Source organism: Ovis canadensis, chromosome 22 (assembly GCF_042477335.2).
Source record: "Ovis canadensis isolate MfBH-ARS-UI-01 breed Bighorn chromosome 22, ARS-UI_OviCan_v2, whole genome shotgun sequence".
NCBI lineage: Eukaryota > Metazoa > Chordata > Mammalia > Artiodactyla > Bovidae > Ovis > Ovis canadensis.
Window position 1 is genome coordinate 55156229 of NC_091266.1, and position 14487 is coordinate 55170715.

The 14487-nt window shown below is 38.5% G+C and overlaps 1 protein-coding gene across 4 annotated transcripts in view; it reads left to right on the forward strand.

Annotated features, from left to right (window-relative positions):
* Positions 1-14487, forward strand: part of INPP5F (inositol polyphosphate-5-phosphatase F) — a 92013-nt gene that overhangs the window by 57228 nt on the left and 20298 nt on the right. For 3 of the 4 annotated variants that reach the window (XM_069567310.1, XM_069567311.1, XM_069567312.1), the window contains 8 exons: positions 1636-1764; positions 1989-2153; positions 2271-2327; positions 3940-4138; positions 4763-4942; positions 5824-5891; positions 12185-12309; positions 13605-13682. In XM_069567310.1, coding sequence (XP_069423411.1) covers positions 1636-1764; positions 1989-2153; positions 2271-2327; positions 3940-4138; positions 4763-4942; positions 5824-5891; positions 12185-12309; positions 13605-13682 — 1001 coding nt within the window. Of the gene's footprint in view, positions 1-1635; positions 1765-1988; positions 2154-2270; positions 2328-3939; positions 4139-4762; positions 4943-5823; positions 5892-12184; positions 12310-13604; positions 13683-14487 lie in introns of those variants that run through there. The other variant, XR_011252091.1, reaches the window with a different exon arrangement.

Sequence of the window (14487 nt, forward strand, 5' to 3'; positions counted from 1 at the left end):
CCTTGGGTTCCCTTGTCTTCCTCTGGTAGGCCAGGAGGAGTGTAAAGTTGTAGTCGTGTTGTAAAACCCATGTAAATTGAGTGTTTGATAGCCAGAGCTTTAAAAAGACATAAAACCCATAAGATTGCATTACATGTAAATTCTTGGTTCAGTTATCAGTCTCCACTTCCAATCTGATAAAACCAAAACAGTCTCCTTCCTTTTTAAAAAAAATAACTTACTATCAAACTTGAACTAGGACTTCTCTGGTGGCCCAGTGGTTAAGAACTCGCTTTGCAGTGCAGGGGGCACAGGGTCAGTCCCTGGTCTGGGATGAGCCTGGGATGAGCTCTGCAGCAAGAGAAGCCACCACAATGAGAAACCTGTGCACCACAGCTAGAGAGCAGGGCCAGCTCGCTGCAACTGGAGAATGCGCCCGCCCCCCACCGCCTGCCAATGCAGCAGTGAAGACCAGCACAGCCAAAAATAAATAATAATTAAAGAAAAAAAAAACCAGCTTGGACTAGTTTTTGCTCTCCTTGTTTTTCTCATCCTGTTTATTACCTAGTAATAGTTATTTTGTAAGTAAGACATTACTAATAATAAGCATATAGTAAATGTTACCTCCTAATAGGGTTCTGCCACTTAGCACAGCAATAAAACCAGTGTATTGAAAAAATGGCATTCGTCTGCATATGGTTAATAGAATCCATGTGTCCCCTTCAGAATGTTTGGTTTGTGTGCTGAGTCACATAAAATTATATGTAAAATGCTCAACTCTAGCCAGATGGTCGTCTCTAGAACCTTTGTGCCTTTCTCTTGCCTAAACCTTTCCATCCTCTTCCTCGCCTTTGTGGGTTAGACTGCTCATTTCCTGCAGCTCCAACTTTTTGGTTCTCCAAATTTAATCTCTGGACCCAATGAGTATGTTTTTATTTTACCAATGTGTGTGTGTGAGGATAGAAGGGGAAAGAGTAGTTGAAATGTCCAGATTTTAAGATTGCTAATAGAGCAGACTCTTGGCATCTTCTCACCCAAAACACTCCACTAACTAGCATTAATATTTAGCACAGATTGCTGTAAAGAAATGTTCCTAGAGCATAGAAAATGTGTATATTGCACTAATTTTAATCTTGTGTGTCTGTACATGCTCAGTTCTCTTCAGTCATGTCCAACTCTGCAACCCCATGGACCGTAGCCCACCAGCCTCCCCTGTCCATAGGATTATCCATGGCAAGTATACTGGAGCGGGTTGCCATGCCCTCCTCTAGGGGATCTTCTCCACCCAGGAGCCTCCGCATTGGCAGGCAGATTCTTTGCCACTGAGCCATCCAGGAAATCTTAGATGCCAATTTGTAAAGCATTAATGAACCCCAACCAGAGCATTTTATTCTTCAGTTATATTAGATAAGAGCTTGCTATAACGCCCCCAGTGTGTCCTGCCCTGTATTTTTTGCTTGTGCTCTGCTGTAGCTTTCTAATGCTTAAAACCACAGCTGTGTTTTCTAATATCAGTGGACTACTTGGTCATTTTACTTGCTCTTGAGGTTTTAACCACAATGCTTGAGCAGTAGCTACACTTGTGCACTCATGCTAGAACATTTAGCAAGCAGATATTAGTAATAATGAATTCTCTTTCTCTTCCTAATTATGTAGCTCTGTAAGAAGCATCATTTTGGAATTAACAAACCAGAGAAGATTATACTATCTCCTGATGACTCAAAGTTTCTACTGAAGACCTTTACGCATATTAAATCCAATGTGTCTGCTCCTAATAAAAAGAAAGTAAGAGTTTGACTGATATGGGCTTGGAATTCATCTTTGATTAGTTTTAAATGGAGGGGTGACTTTCCTGCTAGGAAACTTATTTTCAGACTACTCATCATCTTAAAGCACTGTCTCTGCATGTCCTTGGGATTATTTTTCACTTTTCTCCTAGGGAGTTGAGTGGTATCCACATAATGCCTTGCATTTAATTCCTGCAGTAATAGTAGATACATTTCTTATAGGTTAAGGAAAGTAGAGAAAAGGAGAAGCTGGAGAGAAGATTACTCGAGGAGTTGCTGAAGATGTTCATGGACTCGGAATCCTTTTACTATAGCTTGACCTATGACCTGACCAATTCCGTGCAGAGGCAAAGCTCTGGGGAGGACCCCCGTCCCCTCTGGCAAAAGGTACACCTCACAGCTCAGAGCAGGGTTTGCCTCCAGAGCAATTTATGGCCCTGTCTGGCCTCTGTGGGAAAACTGAAGCAACATGTTTCTGACCTATTTGTTTTCTACCTTTTTCAGGTTGATGACCGATTTTTTTGGAATAAATATATGATACAAGACCTTACTGAGATTGGTGTGAGTAGTTGTTTCTGAAATATTCTAAGGTAGTTATAATTGTTAAGCAAATATTTTTAAGGTGTATTAAAAGAAATTTAAAAACTCACATAATGTTTTACCCTGTAGAATGGGAATCATTTAGCTCGGGAAAACCAAGGTACTGTTTTAAGGCGATTCACAATTCAACTATATGGCCACAGACTTATCTTTTTAGCAGGTTCCCATAGGACATTCATAATTTAAAGCTATGGAACTAATGTCCATAGAGTTCCTCTAAAAGGTATTTTGTTTTTACCCATTGGAAATGTTGAAGCCCAGTTTTCCTTTAGTGAGATAGTGAAGTGAAGTCGCTCAGTCATGTCCAACTCTTTGCGACCCCATGGACTGTAGCCTGCCAGGTTCCTCCATCCATGGGATTTTCCAGGCAAAAATACTGGAGTGGGTTGCCATTTCCTTCTCCAGAGGATCTTCACGACCCAGGGATCAAACCTAGATCTCCTGCATTGCAGGCAGACTCTTTTACCATCTGAGCCACTAGGGAATCCCAGTTATTAAATGTTCCTGTTTCCTCATTTGCATTTATTGCTGGAACAAAATTAAAAATAATGAGAATGGTAATGAAAATAATGAATGTGGATAGATCTTCGCCTCACTGTTTGCAACTCTAATCACCTTCCTGAGATCCTGTCTACAGGCTCCATAAAACAGAAATGTGAGGGGACTTGGAAGATATGGTTGTTAAAAAAAAAAAAAGGAGGGGGTGGATTTGAAGTTGATGCTGAGATCTGTATCAAGCATAGATACAGATATGGAGACGGGGGAAAAAGAGGGACAAAGAACAACTTCTCTGAAGCACTTTTCATCCTTTACTGTCCCTGGATACAGTCAGTTGAGAAATTTTCTGAGTATTCTTAGTCTCAAAGACTTAAGAGGAGATCTTTGCCTTTAATACTTACCTAATTACATTGGATGACTTTTTAAAATATTTATGGACATGATTTTTTTTGGTTCATTGACTGCTTAGATTTTAGCTGGGCACAAAGCAAGACTTTGTCTAAACTAGAAAGTAGAATAGACCTTTGTGTTTCATAACTAAGTGATCAAAGATGGTTTTACTAAAGGCTTAATACAATTGTGAGTTGAAAAGCAACCTTTAAGCTATATCTTCTTTTATACCAACAGGAATAACCATACTAGCTACATTTGTTAAATCCTTATTATAAGCAGACAGACATTTTAGATTTTACTCATTTAATCTTCACAGTAACCTTATGAGGTTGTTGTCTTATTTCACAAAGCAGAGTGTCTGGAGGCCTGGAGAGGTTAAGTCATTCTTCTGAGTGAGGGAGTAAGTTGTGGAGCCTGAATTTGTACCCAGCCACCCAGCTCCTAGCTCTGGTCCCTCTCAGGCAGCTCTTCTTGAATGACCACCATAAAGGAAATGAAAGGCTCTGCCCCCTCCCTCCCTTCATTCCTCAGTGTTCTCCAGTAAGCAGAAAATATGGTTAAAGAATGGAAGTTTTCTGCTTCTAATAAAGGACTAGCAAGTATGTGATGTCCACTGCTTGGATTTGAGGAAGTAGCAGTGCTGTGCAGAATAGAAATAACATAGTGTTCATATTATTTTCAGACACGAGATGTGGACTTTTGGATCATCCCCATCATCCAAGGTTTTGTGCAGATTGAAGAGCTTGTGGTTAATTATAATGAGTCATCTGACGATGAGAAAAGCAGCCCAGAGACCCCACCTCAGGAGTCCACCTGTGTAGATGACATTCACCCACGATTTCTAGTGGCTCTCATTTCACGCCGAAGTAGACACAGAGCAGGTAAGTGGAGGGCTGTAATAGTGTGCAAATCAGATCCAGGCGAGAAGGGAACATTGCAGATGAATTGAAATGCTAATGGCAATAATGGATTTGGAAAAACAGCTTCAAAGTGCTCAGTGACTCTCAATAGTGTGGTGTAATTGGAGACCAATTTTTTGGAGAGAAGTGAATGGGAGAGTGTTAACAAGAGGGGAAAGAAAAGGAGGTATATTGTGGAAAAGAGCAGAAAACCACTTGGGATGTGCTTCTAAATACCATTGTTCCTACTGACAGCCTGTATCACTGTAATAAATCACAGCTAGCACCTTTGGGAAAACCCTCCTCTTTCAATTCACAGGCATTATCTCAGCTTCAACTTTTAAAAAACACTGGTGAATACAGGCATGATTTGGGGTAAGTTAATACTGTGCTGCCAAGCAGTTGCATGTTAGATCCCCAAGGCTATCCTGAAAGACACAAATTTTTTAAAAAACTTTTTATCTGGTATTGGGCTGTAGTCAATTAACAATATTGTGATAGTTTCAGGTGAACAGTGAAGGGGCTTGGTCATCCATGTACATGTATCCATTCTCCCCCAAACCAGACTAATTTTTAAAATTTTTGCTGTTTTAATTTTTTTTTTAGGAATGCGTTATAAGCGAAGAGGAGTGGATAAAAATGGAAATGTTGCAAATTACGTGGAGACTGAGCAGTTAATTCACGTGCATAGTCATACCCTGTCGTTCATTCAGACACGAGGCTCTGTCCCCGTCTTCTGGAGCCAGGCTGGATATAGATATAACCCAAGGCCTCGGCTGGACAGAAGTAAGCCTGCCAGTTATTTGGTTTGCAAACGATGATTTCAGAGGAGATGTTTTTAAAATCCTAGATACTGTGTAGGTTTGGATTTATTTTGCCAGATAGTTCATTGAAGACGGTAGCTGGTACACTGAGATTTAATAGTGATATAATAATCTCAAAAGCATTAATAATAGTGGTTGCTGACAATTCAAGTAATTAACAATAAAAAATTGCAAAGTAGAGCATCGCATAGCTTATTTCACAGATTTTGTTGTTTCTTTGAAGAATACTTTATTACAGTGCTTAATTTTGGAAAAGTGTAAATATAGCCAGTATGTGTAGGAGCAGGAAATACCTTAACAAGACAATGTCTTCATGGAATAGGTAGAATCTCTTTTCAGACGTTTGCTGTGAAAGGTTTGTTGTTTGAAATATTAAGGATTTAATTTCTTCAAGTATTTTAACCGGAATAGCTAAATCATATTAATCTAATTAGATTACTCAAAGGGGCTGATTTTAAAATTGTTTACAGAATGTTTTTCACTCAAAAGTTAATTCATCTTTGTGAGACTTCAGCAAACTTTGATTTTTAATATCCTTGCTTTAAGGGGGTTTTATTAATTTATTATAAACTACATGAAATGTTTTCTGACAAGTTGGTTGAATATATAGATAAATGCCATAGTTTCATAGTTGACATCTTCAGTATGTTTCAGTTTAGTCTAACTGGGGAAAAAAGAGAAATCAAATTTTCAGCTTAGCATTTCCTTTTAAAAATACTAGTTTTAGACAATCTTAGTTACATTTGGGCTGTCAATGTTTAAAGTAAGAATAAAGATGAAATAGACAGTAGACGCCGTCTTAAACATGGGAAGGAAAAACAGATTTTTATCACTTCTTCGTAGGTGAAAAGGACACGGTTGCCTATTTCTGTGCCCATTTCGAAGAACAACTGAAAATTTACAAAAAACAGGTGGGATTTCATCTGTAGTAATGTGTTCCTTCATATTTTTAGAAATGGTTGTGCATCTGTTTAAATTTCATGAAGATAATGACATATGGTTCATAATTAAGTAAAACGGCATTTGTCATGAAGTTAAGAAACACATAAGCTAAGAGTATTCTTTAACAATTATTGAGTCAGCTACTTTAGATTGTTATTAGATGAGATTAGTCTATTATCAGTTATCACAATCTGAGATATATCTAAAGTAAGATATGAAAGGCATCTTTCAGGTCCACCTCTTTGAGGTAACAATTAGAAATATCCTTCAGTATCTTTTTTTCTCTGCATACCTTTCTTATGTATTCATACAGTCAATATGTAGATATGTGAACATATAAACCAAAATCATTTGAGAACTGTTGGGTGAAATACAATTTCAATAAGATGACCAGATTTCATATAGATTAATATAAAATAATCAGTGACTCTTCTTATCTATTAGCAGTGACCAGTCTGATGGTATAATGCCATGGGATGCGTTTTTATAACCACAGCACAATAGGAAGAAATAGCCTAAAATCTATTGAACATACAAAAAAGATAGCATATATATGAGGGGAGGGGGCTGTTGTGGGGGAAGTCTACTGGAGAACATAGAAGAAAACGGAGAGACAATACCATGTTCCTGGACGGAAAGACTCAATATCGAATAGACTTCAGTTCTTGCAAAATTAATATATAAATGTTTTGCAGTCCCAAAGACAGTCCCAGCAGGGAAATAAAAAGGAAATCCTCACATTGGAAAAAATTACATAAAGTGTGAAAAGAAGAAATAAAGACAGGTAACCGGGGGAATGAGAACTGCCACACATTGCTGGAGATCAAACCAATCAATCCTAAAGGAAATCAGTCCTGAATATTCATTAGAAGGACTGATGCTGAAGCTCCAGTACTTTGGCCAACTGATGTGAAGAGCTGACTCATTGCAAAAGTCCCTGATGCTGGGAAAGATCGAGGGCAAGAGGAGAAGGGGGCAAGAGAGGATGAGATGGTTGGATGACGTCACCATCTCGGTGGACATGAATTTGAGCAAACGCCGAGAGCTAGAGAAGGACAGGGAAGCCTGGAGTGCTGCAGTCCATGGAGTTGCAAGGAGCTGGATAAGATTTAGCAGCTGAACAGCAGCAACACTTCTCTGGGAGGAGCATAAATTGCTGTGGCCATTTTTGAGTGGTATTATCAATCAAAATAAAATACGCTTATACTGTTAGTATAGTAATTTGCTTTTTGGCCCTGCATGCCATATACAGAAATCAGTTCTAAATAGATATGGATCTAAATATGAAAGGTTAAACAATAAGCCTTTTAAAGGAAAATATTGCATTTAGACTATCTTTTGACCTTGAATCTTAAACAAGGTTTTAAAAGAACTAACGGTAATAAGTAGACTTTACTAAATTTTTGATTTTTATTAAAACTTTATTGAATTATATGTTTTCAATATTAAAACACTACAAGTGGTATATTATTTATTAAAATGAAATAAGATTTTAAAAGTACCAACCATAATGAAAAATTGGTAATTTGACTTTACTAAAATAAAGAAATTCTTGACTATTAAAAAGCACCATTAAGAGAATGGGAAGGCAATTCAGAAAGTTGCAGAAGACATATATGACAAAGGGCTTATATCGAGAGTACATTAAGAATGCCTTCAAATTCATAAAATGTGTACCACCCAAAGAAAATGGGCAAAAGACTTAAGCAGATTCTTCATGACAAAGGACAGTCCAAGTACAATAAACAGGACAAGGTACTCCACTTTGTTAATCATTGGGGAAATGCAGACTAAAACCACCACTCACACATTAGGATGACTGAAATAAAAAAGATGGAAAATACAAGTTTTGCCAAGGATGTGGAGCAGCCATAACTCTAATACAAATTAAACAAAAAACTTAAATCTCCTTGAGAGAAACATGTTCAATCCAGGAGGCATGTATAAACCTCCTTTATTGCAGCATTAAAAAAACCCTAATTGTTCATTAGGCATTCAATGGATAAAGTACAGCATATCTAAAGTGTTGAATACAAATAGTTAAAAATGCTGAGATGCATCTGTGTGTACTAATGTGAAAATATCTTAAAATCATATAGTGGAGTGAGAGGAAAACTATATAATAGCATATGGCATGTTACCACTTAAAAATCCCACAAAACAAAACTGTGCCTTTATACATATGCAGTTCTCTTCCATATATACGTGTGTTCTCACCTACATATGGCATACACATTTTTTTAGGGACGTGCTTAGGTGGCCTGAAAGGGTACACTTCAAACTTGTAGCAGGAGTTACCTTCAGGGAAAGCTGTGGACTAGGTGTGCTCAGGAAGGATGTGACCTTTATCCACATTTGAATTTTTTACAATCTGAAAAAAATGTCATGTATTTGCAGTATGTGGTTAGAAGTAGTATTGTGGGCTTCCCAGGTGGCTCTCGGAGAAGGCGATGGCACCCCACTCAGTACTCTTGCCTGGAAAATCACATGGACTGCAGCCTACCAGGCTCCTCTGTCAGAGGTGGCTAAGAGTCAGACACGACTGAGCGACTTCACTTTCACTTTTCACTGTTATGCATTGGAGAAGGAAATAGCAACCCACTCCAGTGTTCTTGCCTGGAGAATCCCAGGGACGGGGGAGCCTGGTGGGCTGCTGTCTATGGGGTTGCGCAGAGTCAGACACGACTGAAGCGACTTAGCAGCAGCAGCAGCAGGTGGCTCTAGTGGTAAAGAACCTGCCTGCAGGAGACACAAGAGCTGCGGGTTTGATCCCTGAATCAAGTGCCAAAAAATCCCCTGGAGGAGGAAATAGCAACATACTCCAGTATTCTTCCCTGGAAAATCCCATGGACAGGTGAGCTTGGCAGACTACAGTCCATGGGGCTAAAAAGAGTCAGACACGACTAAGCTCAACAGAGCCAATAAGTAGTATCACCTACTTACAATGGTTAACACCTAATCGTTATAAAAATTGAAGTAATACTGAGAGGAGGCAAGAGTACTGGAGTGGGTTGCCATTTCCTTCTCCAGTGTAAAGAAAGTAGAAGAAATAACCTCTTGATCACGCTTCCTGCTCCCTGCTGACTTTCACGACCTGTTTGTACACATGAATCTTACGGGCGTAGGTATTAGCAGTCACCTGTTCCTCTCTAACGGTACCCCAAGGGTATCCTTTTACCCATCCTCATCCCTTGGGTAATTGTCCTGGGAGGTGGTCCTATGGTTGGTCTGACTCAGTCATGGTGTCAATACTGTTGCTCTTGCCTGTGGTTGGTATAGGTGTGGGCCAATGTATGTTTTTGGCACTTTGACCAACGAGGTCTAATGTGAAGAGAAGTCTGCTGGGAGGCTCCAGGCAAGATTTCCTACTCTAATAAAAAGAAATGCAGGAACCCACAGTCCCTCTGTGGTGGTTGTGTCTGGGTTTGACTGGTAACTGCTGCAACTTTAACCAGGCTAGTTCATTAGTTTGAGGATTGATCAGTATGTGAAAGATGGTAGAACAAAAGAGCTGGTATTGTAACTACTGAGTAAAGCAGTTCCAGAACCATGCAGCCTCCAGACTTCTGAGGTTCAGAACAGACTTCTGTCCTGAGATTTGAGTCAGGGATTTGTTATTTGCAGCAAAGAAACGTCTTGACACGTGCATATATATGCATTCGAAATTTAAGTCAAAAGAAGGCTATAAGCTATACCATATACACTGTTCTGCAACTATTTTCACATAGTAGCCGATGGCTATTATTCAACGAGTTCTCCACTGGTGGACCTTTAGGATATAGTTTCTGCTTGCTATTCTAAAATTCCCCAGAGAAAATCTTTTACACATTTTGAAATATGTATGTGCTTTATAGACTGAATTTCTAGAAGTGATATGGCTGGATCACACATTCAGTTCAGTTGCTCAGTTGTGTCCACCTCTTTACGACCTCATAGACTGCAGCACGCCAGGTGTCCCTGTCCATCACCAACTCCCAGAGCTTGCTCAAACTCATGTACATCAAGTTGGTAATGCCATCCAACCATCTCATCCTCTGTTGTCCCCTTCTCCTGTCTTCAATCTTTCCCAGCATCAGGGTATTTTTCAGTGAGTCAGTTCTTTGTATCAGGCAGCCAGAGTATTGGAGCTTCAGCTTCAGCATCAGTCCTTCCAATGAATGTTCAGGACTGATTTCCTTTATGATTGACTGGTTTGAACTCCTTGCAGTCCAAGGGATCACACATTAGATTAACTTTAGGTTGATACCCACTACTCAGTTGCTTCCAAAAAGATCATTCCAGTTTATACTCTTAGCAGCGAGAGCCGGTACCCATTTCTCCACATATTCACCATGTTGTCCATATTTAGCATTCAGTTTTTGCCTGTCTGTAGACTGAAACTGGTTTTCTGTTTTAAAATTTACGTATCGTTATTAACGAAGTTGCAAATCTCATGTATATTGGCTATTTGTCTATTTTCTCTTCTGAATATCTTCTGAATCCTTTACCTGTATTTTTCTTACTGAATTTATAGCACTCTATTTTAATGGTTTTTGTATTGCAGGTGTATTCCCCTAGGTAGTCCTCTATTTTTCTTAATGTTTGCTTATACTGTCATTTGTACACAGAGGTTTTAAATGTTCATGTTGTCACATCTGTCCATCTTTTTCTTTATGCTCTCTGGTTTTTATTATGCTTGGAAAGTCCAGTGACTTTCCCATGTTGGCATGGGAAAAATCATGCCAACATTATTCTTGTCTTTTTATAACTTGAAGAAAAATACCTAGATCATTAATGCATCTAGAATTTCTTTTATATATAGTGAAGGGGCTAACTTAAGTCCCTGCCATGTAAACAGACAGTTATCCCAATATCATTTATAGTACGCCACTATGGAAACAGTGTCAGACTTTATTTTGGGGGGCTCCAAAATCACTGCAGATGGTGATTGTAGCCATGAAATTAAGACGCTTACTCCTTGGAAGGAAAGTTATGACCAACCTAGATAGCATATTCAAAAAGCAGAAACATTACTTTGCCAACAAAGGTCTGTCTAGTCAAGGCTATGGTTTTTCCAATAGTCATGTATGGATGTGAAAGTTGGGCTGTGAAGAAAGCTGAGCGCTAAAGAATTGATGCTTTTGAACTGTGGTGTTGGAGAACACTCTTGAGAGTCCCTTGGCCTGCAAGGAGATCCAACCAGTCCATTCTGAAGGAGATAAGCCCTGGGATTTCTTTGGAAGGAATGATGCTAAAGCTGAAACTCCAGTACTTTGGCCACCTCATGCGAAGAGTTGACTCATTGGAAAAGACTCTAATGCTGGGAGGGATTGGGGGCAGGAGGAGAAGGGGACGACAGAAGATGGGATGGTTGGATGGCATCACCGACTTGATGGACATGAGTTTGAGTGAACTCTGGGAGTTGGTGATGGACAGGGAGGCCTGGCATGCTGTCATTCATGGGGTCGCAAAGAGCCAGACACGACTGAGCGACTGAACTATAGTATATTACAGTATAGTAATATATAGTATCTACAGTATAGTCTGTGTATAGTATAGTCCATATTCTCTGAGAATGATATCATCGTAGCTTAGATTCCTCAGTGTTCATAGGTCTGTCTTGGCCATCTGTCTTGTTCTGTTGAGTCGTTCATTTTTCCGCACTCATACCATAGTTTTAATCACTAGATTTAACGTATGTTTTGCTCTTCAGTGGGACAAGTCCTTTATTGGTTTTCAAAAATTTTCCCATATTATTCACTTTCCCAGAAAAACTTTAGAATTAACTTGTGAAGTCTGTACAAAGGTCCTGTTCAAATTTTGACTGGAATTGTTGAGTGTGTAGATTAACCTGGGGATCCCTGACATCTTTACAATGTTGAATCTTCCCATCCAGCACCATGGTGTCTCTCTCCATTTACTCAGGTTTTCTGTGTTTCAGCAACGTTTCATAGTGTCTAACATGTAGGTCTTGTATATTTCTTTAAAAATTATTCTAGAGATTTAATATATCATAAAGGAACTTGTTTTTGACTTGTATTCTAATAGGTTATTGCACATGTATAGTGTGTAAAACTATTCTTGCCATTGATGTAAATTCTCATAAACCTAAGTGTAACAAATGAAAATCTAAGTTTATAAGGGAAAAAACTGATGCTTGAGTGGATTAACTTCTAAGTCTGGGTACAAAATATTTCTAAAACATAACTCTAAATAAATTCAGTGAAAATCATGAGTCTCAGATCTGATTAACTGAACTTTTTCTTTTTCCCCACTCTCACAGGTTATTATTAATTTGGTAGACCAGGCAGGAAGAGAGAAAATAATTGGTGATGCCTACCTGAAACAAGTGTTGCTCTTTAACAACTCACACCTCACCTATGTTTCATTTGATTTCCATGAGCACTGGTAAGATGGCTTCCTGAAAAATTGTATAAATCTTAATTATGTTGAATTGGTTCCTAGTGCTTTTCAGGTCCACTGTATCCTTCTACTTTTCTGTCTATTCATTCTATTAATTTTTGAGAGTTTGATATTGAAACTCCAAATAAAAATCTTAATTTCTCTACTTAAAAGAATTGTAATGTATAGTATAACTTTGTTCTGTATTTTCCAAGTCTCCTGTAAATGTATTATCATACTTTCATAATTTAAGAAAGAGAAAACGATGGCTTCCTGAGATGAGTTTTGATCAGGTCCAGTATTTGTAGTAGTTGCTGCCACAGAGAAGGCAATGGCACCCCACTCCAGTACTCTTGCCTGGAAAATCCCATGGATGGAGGAGCCTGGTGGGCTGCAGTCCATGGGGTCGAGAAGAGTTGGACATGACTGAGCAACTTTACTTTCACTTTTCACTCTCATGCATTGGAGAAGGAAATGGCAACCCACTCCAGTGTGCTTGCCTGGAGAATCCCAGGGACAGAGGAGCCTGGTAGGCTGCCGTCTATGGGGTCGCACAGAGTCGGACACTACTGAAGTGACTTAGCAGCAGCAGCTGCCACAATGACCTTAGTTTTTCATCTCTTTTTTATTGGGAAGAAAATCTTGTTCTCATTGTTAGGAAGGAGATGATCATTTCTTAGTTCCATTTTCATATAGGTTTTATTTTGCCTAAAAATTTAAGTTAATTCTTCTTGAAATATTCAGTCTTTTTGTTCCAAAATGACTTCAAGACTTAGAGTTCCTTTTTCTCCTTTTATCCTTCACTTAATTAATGGAGCTTTTTCTTTCTGCTTGAGTTTGAGCCTGGCAGGAATAATAGCATTCCCTTACTTAAAACTCGTCCTGCTGGCTCGTCTTCATACTCCGTTAGCAATAATGCTCTCCCTTGGGATAAGTTCACTAGTTATCTGGAAAACAACGATCATTTTGATGGTAATTTTAACTTGTGTGTATTCTGAAAGCAGATTTCTTTTTTCATAAGCCTGGCTCTAGTGTTGGTTTATTTACCTAAGTATTGAAAACATTGGTGGGGAAAGAAGCTTCTAGCGGCTGTGATCTGTTTCAGTGTATTCTTAAGCATATTTTCTTTCATAATGCAGATTACTTGTAAATATTTATATAATTTCCCATATAATTTAAAGTAGTATTAATCTCATATTTATAGTAATAATTTTAATTTTTCCAAGCTATCTTAGATATCATATCTTAAGCTTAAAAAATATTCTTAAAGATGTTTTTCTTTCTTTTGGCATATATTTTAGCCGAGGAATGAAGTTTGAGAATGTCCAAACACTAACAGATGCCATTCATGACATTATTCTTGACATGAAGTGGTGTTGGTAGGTATTTCATAAGAAATCAGTTTGACAAACTCTTGGTCTGTCAAATCATATGTTTTTTGTCTAGTACCAGTAAGTGTTAAAATAATAGCAGCCTGGGAAAGACTTTTTGTTTTTCTTGTTTCACTTCCAGATTCCTATTCTCCTTTTCAAAAGTATTAGTCGTTAGGCATTGTTAGCTTTGAACAGGAAGAAGGTATCAGGTGACTGACAAAATGGAGCAAAGTGCTCTATTACTGTTCTTTAATTCCTTCTAATCCTTTGTCCTCTACATTTCTTCTTGGTCCCTAACATGGGAAGGAAGGCTTAGAGGTATTTGGTCTCAGTTTTGAGACATTTAAAAATTGCTGGAGAAGATGATTCTCAGACTATAGGAGGGAGAAGTTGGAAGGAGAAATTGGCTTAAAGAACAGAAGAGAACATTTGATTAGATTTTAAGGCCACAGGTGGCCAGAGGAATTAGATGAGTGAGGCAAGCTTCATGATTCCACCCTGGGTGGTAGAGTGAATTAGTCTGTACAAGCTCATTTAGATGCATTTCTGCTTGAAGTCAAAAAGCAGGGAACAGGATGTTGTTTTAAAGTGCCTTCTGGTTTTAAATGTGTAGATAAGAATAGCTGGGGTTGTGTCAGCTCTGCCTAGTAATTGTGTGACTCAGGATAGTCATTCTGCGTCTCAGTTTTTTCTTTTTATTTCAAAATGAGGGTAATATCTTCCTAGTCAGGTTATTGTATAAATTAACAATAATGTCTACAAAGGTCTCAGTAATGCCTGCCACATGATATTCCAAGCAAATAGATAACCA